The sequence below is a fragment of the Lissotriton vulgaris genome, chromosome 4_1, assembly GCF_964263255.1.
Source record: "Lissotriton vulgaris chromosome 4_1, aLisVul1.2, whole genome shotgun sequence".
Taxonomy (NCBI): domain Eukaryota; kingdom Metazoa; phylum Chordata; class Amphibia; order Caudata; family Salamandridae; genus Lissotriton; species Lissotriton vulgaris.
This window is the reverse complement of record NC_141691.1, coordinates 240465049-240483013: the sequence shown is the minus strand read 5'-3', so window position 1 is coordinate 240483013 and position 17965 is coordinate 240465049. Positions and strand designations below refer to the sequence as shown.

Genomic DNA, 17965 nt, shown 5'->3' with positions numbered 1-17965 from the left:
TTTTTGACTTTCAGGAAGATACTGAACCCCTTTATTTTCCTAAGCTCTACTGCAGTGGACTTTGCAAAATCCGAATATTTATCAAGAAACGATTAAGTGCCAGTGTGCTGTGTAAGGATTTAATACATTTATACGTGACTGTGGCCATTACTGGTAACTCTATCAAGCAATTTGAAAGATAAGTAAGCAATCTCCACTTCACGTAAGAATAACAACTACTCCCAGAGTCTCAAAGGTTCCAGGTGTTGAAAAAATAATTACTTCCACTGAAAGAAAGTAGAAGAAAAATAAGAAACAAGAATTGCTGGTGTCTGGGCAGAAATAGTCTGTACTTAATGTGAGAGAGTCCTCAGCCTGGCATCGCTAGGACATTGTTGAGGCAAAATCAATTGGGATTGTTCAAAAGTGTCACCAGCAATGGCAACAATTAGAAGCATATACGGAGAAGGGGCAATGCACCTATTGGCACTGGATTAATGTTAAGGTAACCCATGAAGAAAATATAAAGATTATGAGTGTCCAACAGAGGTTCAGGATGACTGGAGCCCGCCATTGTGGAATGTGCCAAGTCCCTAGGTTTTTTTCCTGGACAAACATGCAAACCTACAAGTTCTCACTAAGGCAAGGAACTCAATATCAACAAAAACAGCGTCAAAGGTTTAAACCCTTCTTTTCCCCTGAAAGTGATTTTAAACAAGTGATTCAAGCTTTGGTGCTACCAAGGCTTGACAATGAAATTTCACTTCCTGTTGAAAATTCGTAAATTTCCGCTGATAACGATACTTCATGCAGTGGTTAAACTGGCCATGGGCTATATAAACCTGCTCATATATCTCGAACTTTCACCTCACTGGATTGGCGCCCCATAAACTTGCAGTAACTTCCAGCTAGCCTGTATTACTGATAAAACCTTACATATCTAACACAGAAACTAACTAGCCTGCATTACTTAGAAGACCTCACATATCTAACACAGAAACTTACGATCACAGGTAGAAAGCGCGATCTTTAGAGTGTGGACTCCCCTCTACTGGAAATCCCTTCATTTAAAAAAGCAAAGAAGCCAAAACAGTCTTTCTCTGGAAGTTCCCAAAGGATCTGGAAAACGATCTATCCAAATATCAGAACAACTTCTAAATCTTCAGTTAAACTTATTCTCTAACCTCTAGGAACATCAAATCTTACTGTGGTAATCTAAAATGAAATTATACATTCTAGTGATTTACTCTCGAGCTAAAAGACTTTAACCTAGCTCACTCTCTATCTTCATTGTATATGTATATACTTTTTGTATTTCAAATATACATTCGACTTCAGGATTTAATCTCAATTCTCTCTCAATATATTTAGTTAATTTAGGTGAAACTCTCATATGTTATTTGTATGGTCTTGTGTGATCACTATAAGCTGCTCTTTTGAAAGGTTTTCGGTTACAATTGGGTTTAGCCCTTTCTAGAGAAAACTACTAATACAATGCAACAAAATTCAAATTAGATCCATGCTAGATTTTTATGACAATCTCAATTAACAAATTATACAATGAATCTTAAAGGAATTCTTATTCATAGCTGTTGGTTAGAAAATATGGCTACCTTAGACTTATATTGGCTACCGTAATGGGTGCTTTGGAGTCCCATCTCAGCAGGCGAGATCATACGATTGGGGACCTGCCAACATCACACAGCGGAGGGTAAAAAAGTATGCTCTTCAGTATCACTGCTATTGTCTCTTAGTCATCAGGTATACTGGAAAATGGATCATAGATTGGCTCTGGTGCATCTTCAGCATATGGGCTTACGCCCTTGCAAGCATAATCTATAGTTCTAAAACAGTGGGTATTACCTTACCATATGCACTAGCAAATTCCTTGAAGTTTATTAGGCTGTCAGAATTTTCATCTAGTAACCGAAAGGTCCACAAGGCAAGAGAATCCCGGTTTGCAGAATGTGCCCATGGACTCAAGAGGTGATAGAGGACACGGAACTGCTGGCAATCGATCTGATACTGCTCCAGGTAAGGCAGGCTGGGATCATGATGTTTCAGGACCGGACTATTGATACTCCAGTAACAAGACAGAAAATGTTCTTTCTGGCCAGAAAAAAAACAGATTTAAAACACTTGGTTACATTTTTATAATAGACATGGCAACAACAATGAAGAAAGATGCATCTGTTTATGATATACAAGGAAAAGTTATTTATCCATGGTAACGATATTTAAGGTGAATACATAATCTTTCTGCACACACTGACATTTTAAAAACTCCTTTCAGGCTTCAGAAGGAAATATTTTCCCCTGCAATGACTCTCCAGTGCTGCCAGGTTGCACCAAGTGGCTTGAGTGGTGACACCTCCTCTAGTTATGACATCTGCGGAGTATATTTGTCGTCAACCAACACACTGGTGTTAGTTCCAATTTTTATTCCTGCGCCTGACCATTGCACGGGAGAAGGAACAGAGTCACAAGTGACAAATATAGCACACAACATGCTTGCATACCTTGAGCTCTTAATATTCTTGTCACTGGCACATCAAGGAGGATGGAATGCTGTGAGGAATCTTTAGAAACCTTATGTATTCACATTGTCATAGAGATTCCTAACTTTCTGGATCAGTCCTAAAGCAGCACCTCACTGGGATGTGGGACTGAGTAATGCCAGTTAGATCATTCAACACAGTTGAGGCAAAGAACCCTCACTGTGATATAAGGAAGTAGTGATTTGCATAAATATGCAAGGACGATCAAATAGCTGTCTGGAAGATGTGTGTAACCTGGACACCTCTGGAGTTTGTCGTGACATCATCTGTAGCTGTGGCAGAATGAACACAAATTCCTTCTGGAGAATTTTTATTGGAAAGAGCATTGTAGATCTTAATACAAAGAATAGCACAATGCAAAATTGTACTTTTGGTCACTGTCTTGCCCTTTTCAGCTCCAATGAAACCCACAAATATATGGTCCTCAGTACTGCACTGTTGCGTGTATTCGATGTAGTATAAGTGGATGTTCGTCGTCGTTGTTTAGATGCAGAGGAAGAGGGAAAGATGGAAGGATAACAGACTACATTAACCTATTAGAAGAGATAAGGTCATTTGCATTCTTGGACCGCCTAGGACGGAAATAAAGCTAGAGGGGTCACCATTAGGAAACTTAGGGTAGCTGTGAGAACCGAGAACTTCCGTCGCCGAAAACATCAACATAACACTTATGCGACGTTCGGATATGAGCAGCGGAGACAGCGAAAACAGGCGAATGTTATTAGCACTTACGCGGGCACTATTTGAACGTTAGCTTATTACAGGAGCGCATTTTGCTGTTACTTGGAACGAGACACCACTTCCATTGCCGCCCGGAGAAAAGGGTATGTTACTTTGCTTGGAGAATCACGTATGAAGGCTCCTTGCAGGGTATAGTATTATCAGCTAAAGGGACATCTGATATCTGCACTGCTACTGGCATAAAACTGGGATTTGACAGGGTTTATGTTTTTGTGTTTAGGTTTACCGTATCTGGAAACCGAAACACTTTCAACCACGGGGACGGTGGCATGAAGCACATGTTTATACATCTATCAGCAGAGCATTATCAGACTGCATACAGGTTGAGTTAACATAGATTCAGGTACGAACCATTTTTGTGTTATCACCAGAGAGTAGCTGGATTAATCTATAAGAAGGGAGGTTTGTAGACTATGTAGTTGATTTTAAACATCGAATGTTATGTCTTTTTTAGACCAGCCACAGAGCTAATAGGATGAATTACCTGATAATATGATCATTAATGCGGAGAATGGAAGCTCGCAGTTGAAGGCTAAACCTGTGGGATTGACAAACTGAGGAAGCGTTTCTATAAATCATATATAGTACCACAATCGGGTAAATTACAGTCTGCCCCTAAATGTAAAAACTCACAGAAATGAATGAGAATCAGTTTAGGCTAACCACACACCCTTTTGTACCTAACTGTATTTCAGAAGGACACCTTGTACCCATCTAAAAGGCTTACTTGCAACATTCGGTCTTCAAGGTAGAACCCTGGAGGTATGTAAGGTAATAAAATATATATTGTACGATATATATATTGGCGAAGTTGGCAACATCCCTAAAGGACTCCCTTCCGTTAATTAGGGAGGATAATCCGATCGAAGCCTACAGTTCCTTTAATAAGTGGCTAGAGTCCTCTCTTGATCTCACCCTCCCTAAACGCAAAATAGTGCATCGTGGAGACTCCAATAAAATGCCTTGGTACACCGCAGAATTGAAATGTCTTAAACGGAACTGTAAGAGGCTAGAGAGGAAGTGGAGAAAGAATTTCACCCTAGAGAATAAATTGGAATACAGAGCAATTCTTAGGACTTACAAGACCCAATTAAAATCAGCCCAAGTCTCTTTTTACCAGCTTGAGATATCTAAAGCCGCTAACTCCCCCAGGGAAATGTACAAAATCTTCAAGTCACTGGTTACTCCGCCTAGTCCTCTGAATGAAGTGGCCGATCCTCTAAAACGGTGCGAAGTTAGCCAATTTTTTTAGCTCAAAGGTTGCTACCATCTACTCCTCCTTCTGTGTGAAGGAAGCTACAAATGATCTTGGACACTCCATTGAGCTCACTACTCGATTGGTCTCTTCACCTACTCTGGATGTTCTGCCCTTGATAGATCATTCCACAGTAGAAAAACTTCAGGAGAATCTTAAGTCAGGCTCTCCATCGGACATGGCCCTGTCCTCTGCCCTAAAACAAGTCTCTGAGGTGGTAGTACCAATCATGAGGGATGTAATCAACTCCTCCTTTTCCACTGGTGTGGTTCCCCCACGGTGGAAACAGGCCAGAGTCAAAGCTCTATTAAAAAAAGCCAATCTTGACCCTGAGGACTGGTCAAACTACCGCCCTATCTCCCTGCTGCCAGGGATGAGTAAAATCACAGAAAAACATGTAAATCTAGCTTTATCCGCCTTTATTGAAAATGAGGCAGTGCTCCATCCTACTCAAACTGGCTTCAGAACAAAACAGAGCACTGAGACCGCCCTGGTGGTTGTAGTGGAGGAAGCGAGGAAGATTGTAGATGCAGGAGGCTGCGCTGGTCCTTTTGAACCTCAGCGCAGCCTTCGATACGGTCAATCACTCCCTGTTGATCAGCCGCCTCGGCGAGGCTGGTATTTCCGGTGTTGCCCTTAAATGGCTTCAATATTTCCTAGCAGCAAGAACATTCTCTGTTTTTGAAGGGGAGTATACATCAAGACAATTCCCCCTTCACTACGGTGTTCCCCAGGGATCCTCATTAAGTCCCACCTTATTTAATATCTATATGAGGCCCCTGGCCGAGGTGGTACTTCCCTGGGGAGTAAAATTGGTCACCTACGCCGATGACACCCAGCTGGTGGTCTCACGAGGTCTGAAGACAGGACCTCTGGACCAAACAATCTGTCCCCGTGTCTCACTAAGGTCTGTGACTGGATGGAAGCCTCATTCTGAAACTAAATGGGACTAAAACCGAGATCATGATCATGGGTTACAAGGCTCCCTTGAACCTCAACCCATGGTGGCCGAGTTGCCTGGGTCCCCCCCCCCCCGACCCCAAAGAAACAAATCAAGAGTTTGGGAGTCTGGCTTGACCCCTCCCTCGGTTTTCAAGTGCAGGCAAGGAAGGTAGCCGCAACATGCTTTGGCCTGATTAGGGTATTAAGGAAGGTTCTGAACCTCCTTCCTCCCGATTCCAGATGGCTCCTGGTCCAGTCCTTGATCATCTCCCGTTTGGATTATTCTAATGCACTCTATCTTGGCGCTCCGATAGGCACTATCAAAATTCTGCAGTCAGTCCAGAACTGCGCTGCTCGACTTTTGGTCAAAGTCCCCAGACACAGTTCGGTTAAGCCTGCTCTGCGTGCTCTACACTGGCTACCGATCCAGGAGAGGATAGGTTTCAAGGCCATGTGCATGGTCCACAAATCCATCACAAATAACGGTCCTGATATTCTCTGCCCACTCTTTTGCCCATACCGACCCTCTAGAACCCTTAGGTCTAGTGAACTCAATCTTCTGACAGTCCCTAGGATCAAAAGATCCTGTACGGGGGGGGGGGGGGTCGGCGGTTTTCTTTGCAAGCGGCCAAATTCTGGAATAATCTTCCGGAGAGCATCCGACTTCTACCGAACCATCTGTTGTTCCGGAAACAACTAAAAACCTTTCTTTTCCGATGAGTGATGGTGATGTGTCCTGAGTCAAAGCGCTGGGATGCCTTAGGGTAGCCATGCGCTATACCAAGTATATATTCATTCATTCATTCATTCGAGGAATATTTGGATATATTCTCTCTCCATTAAGGAGGGCTCCCTCTGTTTAGGGGCCAGTCAGTGTAGCAACTAGCTCGCTGAGGTATGAAAGGAGGACTAGCAGGTAAATTACAGTCTGCTGCTAAATGTAAAAACTCACAGGAATGAATGAGAACCAGTTTAGGCTAACCATACACCCTTTTGTGCCTAACTGTATTTCAGAAGGACACATTGTACCCATCTAAAAGGCTTATTTGCAACTTTGGGTCTTCAAGGTAGAACCCTGGAGGTATGTCATGTAATAAAATATTGTAAATTACAGGAATATCTGGATATATTCTCTCTCCGTTAAGGAGGCTCCCTCTGTTTAGGGGCCAGTCAGTGTAGCAACTAGCTTGCTGAGGTATGAAAGGAGGACTACCAGCCAATGAGCTAGTGAGACATGGGTGAGAAAGGGTGCCAAATGAGAGGGTTTCGGCTTTGGTTGTGAATACAAATACTGCTGTTTTTTTTACAATCACAAGGGTGGGCTAGATTCAGCAATAATCAGTAGTGTTGTGGGGATGACATACTGATATGTATTTTTGCATTTCTCATTTAGATATTATTGAACTTTTAATATTTTGAAAAAAAGAGACAATCAACTACTTGTGTCTTGAAAAAGGTGGTGCATATCAGGCAGCACACCAAAACGCGTTGACGCTACTGTTTTTAATTAAATTCGAGGAACTATTGTGCTGTCATTTGCTGATTCTAGCCTGACATTGTGGATAGATTCCAACGAATTAATGACTTAGGATGTTTTTCAAAATGAATCACTTAATTATGTCTCTTTTTTGAAATGTACTGAAACACATTATGATTGTTATAGGACTATAAATATAACTTTTTTTCTTGATTATGAAATCAGTTTGAATATTTTTTTAATATTGGAAATTGTATTCACAATGTGTTTGTGCTTATAGCTGTGGGGATCCTTTATTTTGGCACCTGTGTGGATGAAAAATATAATTAGCTGGTATCTTCGTGCGCCCTTTACTTAAAAGATGGTATTCCGTTTTAGTGCCGGCGCAGTCCTTGTTGCACTGTGTCTGTCAGTGCCTTAATAGTATGTAGGTAGAGTGTGGTCTCTTGAACACAAAGGACGCGCACTTTCAACTAGTACCACAATTGGTTTTATCTTTCTTTCTATTGTTTTAGTTGCATTTTTTAAAGGAAAAGTTTTCACACATTTTTATGATCATAGTTATTCATTTTATTCATGAAGCATTCTTTTTAGAAATTGTAGTCATTTCCAATACGAAGTTCATTTGCTAACAATAGTGATTAGCGACTTTACATTATGCCCAATGCATTTCGGGTTGTCAAAGAAAACCCTTTGTCAGGGGCCTGTAACAAACGAGAAACATACAAGACCTTAGCATTCAAAAAAGAAAATCGTGAAATTCAAGCATAACATTGTAATTCATTCCTAACATCTTCATAAACTGTATGATATTACATAGCATCAATCATTAGTCCAATGATTTTAAAAACAGATTTCGTGTAATCTAAAGGAACATAGGTGGGGAAGAGAGGATGAAAGTGGGAATGACCGGTTTTACCTAATGGACGCAAAATTCAACGGGAAACTGTGAAAAGGACGAACTGCATGGTAACTTACAGTTTAGTAACAGTCGCGGGACTCTCAGTCAACGGTTCCGAACGCGGATGCGAGCAGGTGCTGGGATAGCCTATCGGATGCAGTTTTGTAGTGTGGTGTGGTGACGGGGTCACGTGCTCAAGGGATTACGGAAGTAAACAGAACTTACGAGAAATTAAATATAACCGGAACATTGTTTAGTAAGAATATGATTGGAGACACGTTCCAAATACGAACGTATAAATCCTAAACATTAAGTGTTAATCATAGACGCGAGGTCTAAAAATGAAAGTAAAGCTCCGATCACGTGATCGAGTTTACGGGAGTGTGATAGGACGGTGATGACACGTCCTAGGCTAGGGAAATCAGATGTATGTGAACAAAGTTCTCATAGAGAATATGGAAGAAAGACTGAGTGAAACAAAATCTGTTTAGTGGTTGAATGCAAACTGTATGACAAATACAATGGACTCAATATAATGTGAAGTTGAAAAAATATAAACATTGTCAATGTGGTAAATACAGAAATAAAGTAAAATACATGAATCATGGAGTTGTCCAGAAGGCATGGTTATGTATGACAAAGTACGAAGTTGCATGTTAATGCTGAGGAAGTAGGATCAGCCTTGTAAGTCTTTAGTTGTGGATATATTTATTAAAAAAATGACATTTCTATTCTGTCATTAATTCCAGATGGCTGCAATGCATTAAGTTTTTTGATCCAGAAGAATTCAGCTTGCAGACGCTGTTTACTAGGGTCCATGTCGCAGTGTTGCGGCAGTATCTCAAGTATAGTATATTTCAATTGAGCAATTTGGTGGTTACAGTCTGACCAGTGAGTGGCTAGAGCAGATTTCATATTTTTAGTTCGAATATTACTCTTGTGTTCTGATATTCTCGTTTTTATTTTGCGTTCTTTCTGTCCTATGTATATTTTGCCACATGGCCATTTGATGGCATAGATTGGATTTTTAGAGTCACATGTGCCAGTGTATTTCAAATTGATTTTATATCCTTAAGTAGGATGCATGAAAGTTTTTCCAGTTATTACATTATTGCAGTGAGTGCAATTTAAGCATTTATTCATTCCTTTATATTGTATGTGTTTTGGTTTCTTGGCGTTCAAAATTTCTTTTAAGTTTTGAGATCTTCTGTGCGCAAAGGTTATGCGATCACTGTAAAGGTTTTGTAGTCAGGTTCTGATTTAATTAGCGACCAATGTCGGTTGATAATTGTTTTCATTTTCTTGGTTTCTGTTGAGAATTTCAAGACACATACGGTTTTTTGACTGGTAGTTTTTTCACTTGACATCAAGAGTTTTTCTCTTGGTAGTTTGGCCACTTTCTTGAGGGATTCCTCAAGGATCACTTTAGGGTATCCTCTTTCAAGATATTGATGTTGTTGTTCGATCAATGATTTCTCAAGTATCTGTGCATCAGAGGGGATTCGTTTTATCCGAATAAAGTGTGATGTTGGTAAATGGTTTTTTAGATTTTCTGGATGAAAGCTTTGATATAGAAGACAGGAGTTCCGATCTGTGCTTTTTTTGAATACTTGAGTTTGTGTTTGGTGGTCAATGTGGAAGGGAGACAAAGAAACATTATTAACTAACATCAGCGCATTGAACCAACTCAATCCCAGAATCAAATTTACTCACACCATCAATGACAACACCATATCATTTCTAGATGTACAGATCAAAATCATTGACCACCAGAAAATCTAAAAAACCATTTACCAAAATCACAGTTTATTGGATAAAACGAATCACCTCTGATGCACAGATACTTGAGAAATCATTGATCGAACAACAACATCAATATCTTGAAAGAGGATACATTAAAGTGATCCTTGAGGAATCCCTCAAGAAAGTGGCCAAACTACCAAGAGAAAAACTCTTGATGTCAAGTGAAAAAACTACCAGTCAAAAAAACGTATGTGTCTTGAAATTCTCAACAGAAACCAAGAAAATTAAAACAATTATCAACCGACATTGGTTGCTAATTAAATCAGAACCTGATCTACAAAACCTTTACAGTGATCGCATAATCTTTGCGCACAGAAGATCTCAAAACTTAAAAGAAATTTTGAACGCCAAGAAACCAAAACACATACAATATAAAGGAATAAATAAATGCTTAAATTGCACTCACTGCAATAATGTAATAACTGGAAAAACTTTCATGCATCCTACTCAAGGATATAAAATCAATTTGAAATACACTGGCACATGTGACTCTAAAAATCTCATCTATGCCATCAAATGCCCATGTGGCAAAATATACATACAACAGACAGAACGCAAAATAAAAACGAGAATATCAGAACACAAGAGTAATATTCAAACTAAAAATATGAAATCTGCTCTAGCCACTCACTGGTCAGACTGTAACCACCAAATTGCTCAATTGAAATATACTATACTTGAGATACTGCCGCAACGCTGCGACATGGACCCTAGTAAACAGCGTCTGCAAGCTGAATTCTTCTGGATCAAAAAACTTAATGCATTGCAGCCATCTGGAATTAATGACAGAATAGAAATGTCATGTTTTTTATAAATATATCCACAACTTCAGACTTACAAGGCTGATCCTACTTCCTCAGCATTAACATGCAACTTCGTACTTTATGTCATACATAACCATGCCTTCTGGACAACTCCATGATTCATGTATTTTACTTTATTTCTGTATTTACCGCATTGACAATGTTTATATTTTTTCAACTTCACATTATATTGAGTCCATTGTATTTGTCATACAGTTTGCATTCAACCACTAAACAGATTTTGTTTCACTCAGTCTTTCTTTCATATTCTCTATGAGAACACGGTTCACATACATCTGATTTCCCTAGCCTAGGACGTGTCATCACCGTCCTATCACACTCCCGTAAACTCGATCACGTGATCGGAGCTTTACTTTCATTTTTAGACCTCGCGTCTATGATTAACACTTAATGTTTAGGATTTATACGTTCGTATTTGGAACGTGTCCCCAATCATATTTTTACTAAACAATGTTCCGGTTATATTTAATTTCTCGTAAGTTCTGTTTACTTCCGTAATCCCTTGAGCACGTGACCCCGTCACCACACCACACTACAAAACTGCACCCGATAGGCTATCCCAGCACCTGCTCGCTTCCGCGTTCGGAACCGTTGACTGAGAGTCCCGCGACTGTTACTAAACCGTAAGTTACCATGCAGTTCGTCCTTTTCACAGTTTCCCGTTGAATTTTGCGTCCATTAGGTAAAACCGGTCATTCCCACTTTCATCCTCTCTTCCCCACCTATGTTCCTTTAGATTACACGAAATCTGTTTTTTAAATCATTGGACTAATGATTGATGCTATGTAATACCATACAGTTTATGAAGATGTTAGGAATGAATTACAATGTTATGCTTGAATTTCACGATTTTCTTTTTTGAATGCTAAGGTCTTGTATGTTTCTCGTTTGTTACAGGCCCCTGACAAAGGGTTTTTCTTTGACAACCCGAAATGCATTGGGCATAATGTAAAGTCGCTAATCACTATTGTTAGCAAATGAACTTTGTATTGGAAATGACTACAATTTCTAAAAAGAATGCTTCATGAATAAAATGAATAACTATGATCATAAAAATGTGTGAAAAGTTTCCTTTGAAAAATGCAACTAAAACAATTGAAAGAAAGATAAAACGAATTGTGGTACTAGTTGAAAGTGCGCGTCCTTTGTGTTCAAGAGACCACACTCTACCTACATACCTGTGTGGATGAAACATTGAATGAGAAGAGGTGATTGTCAACTCCAAGGGAAACTTTACTTTTGTACAGGATAATAGACTAGCCTATATGAAAACCAGAAATTACCTTGGGTAAGAAGAGTGGAGAGGTGTGTAGAACCCACATCTCCAGGTAGAAAACTGTGATGAGAGAAAGCACCAAAGTGCATGAAGTTCCCAAATGCACTGTTTTTAGACGTATAAGTTTAACAGGGTAACTGTTAATCAGCTCAAATGGAAGTGCCACGAGAAAGGTCAAAACAAGGTTCGAATTCCAGTGCGGAGCAATCAACGGAGTCAACAAATAATGCAAACGTTTCAGAACATGTGCCACCAGTTGCAATTTCAACCAGTAACTTTGGCCAGGCATAGACATATATGCAGACAAAGCAGCCAAGTAGCCTTTTGCTGTAGCCACTGACAAACCCTGATATGCAAGAGACAATACAAACCTCTTGATATCACGCAGGTAAGATAATTAATGCTTTCCAACTCACGCCTTTGGTAAACATGTTTATTGCTAGTTAGCTAAAACATTCCTCAAATATTCAACGGTGTATATAAAATCATACATTATGAACTCCAATTCATTCTGTGGCATAAAGTCGGCCTATATATTTTGAAATCACATACATATATTTTACAAAAGTACTTATTGTAATACCATCAGTACTACTAAAACACATAGAAATAGCTGATCTGATGAACAGCTTCTTTAGTTAACTGCACATCATTTTGGATTTTATTTCCAGTATAGAGACCGGACAAATGCAAAACATGTGTGCAAAAGACTTAATCTAGGAACAAACGTGGCAGAATGTTTCCATGTTTGTGCTATTTCTTCCCCATCAAATAGTCCAAAATGCGATCTTGAAACCTAAACGTTTGTCTCTGATGAAAGTGTAAGATCAAAACAAGTTTGTGGTGCTGATTTTTAATGGGTTCCTGCTATTAGTAGTCGTTTTTCTTGGTTTGAAATATTCCAGGTAAATATGTCTAGATTTAATGTTTACTTTCCACTCTCCATGAAGGTACTGTAGGATAGATTGCGATTCCACTGAAGTCCCATTTGGAGTTCTATTAATATAGTGTCAATAGATAAATGGCATAGGGTGCTTTTCCAAAGTTCCATGTTGTGGCAAAGGTGGCCTTTGAAAGAGCACCTAACCAATATCAAAGCAGTGCATAGTTTAGCGGCAGTGTTTGCTCTACTAAATTAAATTATAATCAAATCTGGTCTTGGCTGACCGAGTTTGCCGACCTAAACATAAATGTATAAAGTGTAGTCTCTAAATAAATTAGCTAGCAGTTTCCCGTGAATACTTCCAGCCCGCAGGTTAAAGTTGGGAAAAACTTTGCATTTAATACTCTGAGCAGTGATTTTAAAGCTGGACCCATTAGATGTTGTTCGATCTTGGCATGCGCTAATCTTAGTCACACTGCTTTGCTTTCCAGCACTTGCATATGCAGTTCCTCCAAAATACAGCAGCACGACTAGTCCTCAGACTTCCCAAGGGAGCACCATCCAAACCTGCTCTAGACACCCTTCACTGGCTACCTATAAAAAAAAGAGTTCTCTTTAAAGCACTCTTAATGTGCTATAGGATCATTTCCCAAAAAGCTCCTCCTTACATGAATGACCTAGCTATTCCCTATGAGCCCAACAGAACTCTTCGCTCTGGGGGAACTGGCCTGCTCAAAATACCCCGTATCAGGAAAGCCAGAATGGGTGGTCGTTCCTTCCGGGTTATGGCCGCCAGGGAATGGAACGCTCTCCCTATGGGTATCAGACTAGCGGACTCGGAGACCACCTTCAGGAAAAGCTTAAAAACCCATCTGTTTTCCCTGTAAAACCCTACATTGGTCTTTGACTTTTCTCCACAGCGCGGGGACACGCCGTGATGGCGTCACCAGGCGCTTTACAAGCTCCTTTGTTGTTGTTGTTGCTGATGCCCTGAGACTTAAAATTCCACCATTAGATATTTTTTTATGTAGTGCTGGAAATTGAAGGGGCATAACTTCTATGTTCTTCTAGTGCTGCGTTAATTCTTTTTTTAAAGTTAGCATTTAGTCTTTTCTTGGTTTATTTCAAGTTTATTAGCTCTGCAGTACGTATTTAAATACATAAGTATATAAGTTAAGCGAGTGTTGGAGATCTATTATGGTATAGTCAGGATAGCTGTATCATCTGCAAATTGCAAGACACATAATGGATGCCCATTGATGCTGGGTGGACATGGTCTTGTATTTGCAGCTGTCAACTCTATATGGGCAACAAACAGAATCGAAGGCAGGACACATCCTTGTTTTAGTCCTGTGTTAACAAGTACCTAGTGAAAACAGGCCTAACATCCCTGTCAGCTGAAATCAGCACGACCAGTAGTTTAAAACAAGGCTGTGTATTTGCCCCCCTACTTCAACCTGTATACAGCGTAACAGGGAAAAGGTCTCTCCAACAGCTGTCTGGTGCCTCCCGTCTAGGCCACCGCCCTCTACACATCCTCCAATAAGCGGATGACATTCTCATTATGGATCACACCAAAGAGGGATTGCAAAGCGCCTTGACCAGCCTCCACAAGTACTGTATGACGAATTACCTTAACACAAACCCCGACAAGACCAAGATCCTCATACAGGGAAGGCAAAAGAACAAAAGACAAACCACATGTACCTTAGGCTCCACGACAATCAACTCAGAGCAAAAATATAAGTACCTGGGGGTCTGGTTCACAGAGTCTGCCCACAAAAAAAATCTGATTAAGAAATCGATGGCCATTACTTACGGTATATCTAAACTCAACAACAAGTTAAAAAGTCTGTCAGGGGAGGGTATAAGGAAAGTCATCCAAGCTTCCCTCCTCTCAGCTCTCTCATACGGACATCAAGCGTATCTGGGTGCCTGCTCAGAAATATTAGAGCGGGCACAGTCCGCGGACTACAAATGATCTTTCAACTTCCAAAACATCTCTCCAGGGCAAGACTCAGGCTGGAGTTCGGATTGGTCAAACAAATACTAACCCTTGATGCCGACCTCCTAAAATATTATATTCGAATTCTGAAATCCACAGAGCAATCCCTAAAGAGATGCCTCAGAGACATCTTTGATAAATCTGGCTCCCCGTGGAACAAGCAGCTTGAGAGAGCTATTGTCGCCAAATAAATAAATAAACCAGCACCTTTCATCTCATATGCCATCTGGAAAAAGCGCATTAATAAACATGTTCAAATAGCTTTGTTCCTTTAAGACCGGGCCACACTAAAAACACCATCTTTCCTGGCCCCACTAAATGCCTTATATCTGGTATCCAAACCCCAGCCATATCGCTCTGCCTCCCTGAAAGAAAAAACTAGAAGAGACGTCATGTACATGCGACTGCTGGCATTCCCAATAGCGTAATTTAGCCGGTCCTGGGCAGACCAATCAACAGGAGGTGCATGTCGACTGTGCAACTACAAACGTGAATCATGGCTACACCTCCGGTGCTGCTGCCCGGCCTTAGCTAATGAAAGAAGAATCCTGCTCAGGGAATTATACCTGAAAGCAAGCAGCTGCCACGAGGCCTTGGCAATATGTTTTACACAAAAGTAACCTCATATCACGGCGCACTGCGAAAGATTCATACAATCTATCTGGGACACTTTCCAGCCCGTTACCCTGCCCACATATAGACCAAAAGCTGTTCTTGGATTACTTTAAATAGAATACCCCGAAAGTAGGCAGACCACGTCTTCAAGGAAAGAACTGAGCCCGAAGAAATTGAACGGCTTCATCCAAACAACAGTTTGATGTACATCGCCATAAGGTCGCAAAGCACAAGCACTTCATAAGAGAATTAGGACCAATGATGAGAACCAGCGGTGCTCTAGAAGAAATGAAAGGAAGGAAAACAAGGTCAATCGATGAGCCAGAGGGGTCTCTCCATCGGGGCTGATCGAGGATTTACAGCCAAAGTTGCAAAGCACGAGCACTTTGAGAAAACAGGGACTACTGTTAGAACACGAGGTGCCCAGGAAGGAAGATCCGGGAAAATGATGAGCCAGCCGGGTGACTCTCTCTATCGGACCGGTCGCTGAGTAATGGACCAACGTAATGACAAAAACAAGCCCACAGGCACATAACACCTCCACTTTATCAGAACGTTTAAACCTCACAAGCAATACTTTCTTTTGTTTTTTTAAACGGTATTTTATTGTAATGCAATGGTTTTAACTAACTTATACAAATAACGTAATAAATAAACACTTTAGCACTGATTAGCAGACTTGCCCGGAGTCCTAACGCCAACAAAAAGGTCAGAAAAATAGGCGTAGAAAGTAGAACGGTTTTTTGATAATTGTTCACATCAGTAAGGTCATTTTGTTCCGACCTATTACATTAGTTACCTGCTTTAACCATGCTTCTTCCTCTTCTGTCTCTTGCATTCAAAAGTGCGCATTTGCAACAAAACTACTTATGATAATGCCCTAAAGTTTTAGAAATCTAAGTTTATTTCCAAAAACTCCAGCAAAAGCACTCTATTACTTGACTACTGGACCTGTAGGCCCTAATAAACGTCACAATGCCTTATATGGCAGATGAGTTTTCTCTATTCTAACCATTAAGCACAATTTTGCCCCTTTCCTCAACAGCTTAGGTCAATTACCCCTCTTAGAGGGAAATGTCAATGCACTCTGTTGCAATCACGTTTACCATGGTATGTAACTGGGTATCATTAGGATATGGCTAATATTGTGAATCAATGATGGACATGATACTGAGCAGGGAAATAAGACATATGAATGAAATTGGAATCAAAGAAAGAGGATGCTTAAGAATGCTACGAGCCTGGCTTATATTTTCTGCAGAGAAAGGGTCAGTCAGTCAGTCATAATACTTTTATTTGATTTCATTAAAATCATAAAAGGGTAAACAAACCACTATAATACATTGTAAATACAACTTGGGGAATGTTTGATAATGCTCAAAGTAGGTGCGTAAGGCAATCGCATGCTTAAGATAGCTTTAAAAATATCTGATTGTAAAATAAATTATTATTCTGAAAATTTTTACAAACACTAAAATGCAAGGTGGCAAGGCTAATTAAAAATTGAGCAGGCCGTTCAGTTCTGGACTGCTCCAGTTATTTTATTTGCTTTTTTAACCAGTTCCTTTGCCGCCATTTGCCAGAAGGTTATGGCTCTGCAAGATAGTTGAATTTACGAGCCTCCGGGACATAGTATGACTGGCCCTCTGCATGTCCTTGACTGTGCCTTCCTCAGCAACTCGCGAAGCAATGTTTTTCTCATTTCTAGCAATGAGGGGCAAATACATACCAGGTGTCGCAGTGACTTCTCCTTGTCCACAGAGCTGCATATCCACTTCGGAGTTAAGTCTTTCGTGGGAAAAAAGCCCAGCCACAGTAACGTCAAAACGTGCTTTTTATGATGTGAAAAGTGTTCAGATAGGTATGCTTGGGGCTTCAGCAACTGATATGATTTTATCACGCCCCATGCGTGAGTTTTTATGGCAAAGGTAGTTTTGTCCATTAGCAAAGAGACCTGTTTAATTGCGTTATTCGCTGCTGTTTTGAATCCAGAGTATGTGGGAATTGAGAGCCATGCTTCCTCTAGTTGAAGGGCCAGAAGTGACTCTTAAGATGGTAACAATTGAATTCTTTAGCCTGGCTTGTTTTTCTATCTCTTCCCAACAGAAGTGGGTCAGGGTGTTACCATCGGCTTCCCTCATCCGCCAATAATATTTAGCCATTGCCCCTTGTTTAGCTGGTATCTGGTTTTTGAGGCCATATTCCAATTGAATTTGAGCCCGAGAGATATATTGGGGAATTGAAAACAGTCTCTTGTAGAGACTGGACTGTGCTAGATTTAGGACTGTGGCATCTTTTGTTTTCAAAGTTTCTGACCCGTAGGATATGGAGGGGGGAATTTAGCAGCGATTACTTTAAGGAGATGGCCTGTTGAGCAGCCTGTTAGCTTCCTCTGAACAGTTTTAAAGGCGAAGAGTAGTTGTTTCGCTTTGCCTTGTTCCAGTTGTGGCTTAAAATTTAGATTATGATCAAGATGAAACCCCAGGTATTTATACGAATCCACCTGGGATATTGGGTTCGCATCTAAATTCCAAGTAAATTTACCTTTTTTCCTATTTTTCCGGTGTTTTGAAAAGCATAGCACCTTTGTTTTTTGATGATTAATTGATAGTTGGGCGGAAGTAATGTAGGCACCTAATTGAGATATCGATCTCTGTAGGCCTATAGGTGTTTGGGCTAGGAGGACTATGTCATCCGCGTATTGGA

The 17965-nt window shown here is 40.4% G+C and overlaps 1 protein-coding gene across 1 annotated transcript in view; it reads right to left on the bottom strand.

Moving 5' to 3' along the window:
* Positions 1–17965, bottom strand: part of TBC1D8B (TBC1 domain family member 8B) — a 720472-nt gene that overhangs the window by 163484 nt on the left and 539023 nt on the right. Inside the window, exon 13 of the mRNA XM_086967215.1 lies at positions 1848–2088. Within this exon, the coding sequence (XP_086823341.1) occupies positions 1848–2088 (241 nt within the window). The remainder of the gene's footprint in view (positions 1–1847; positions 2089–17965) is intronic.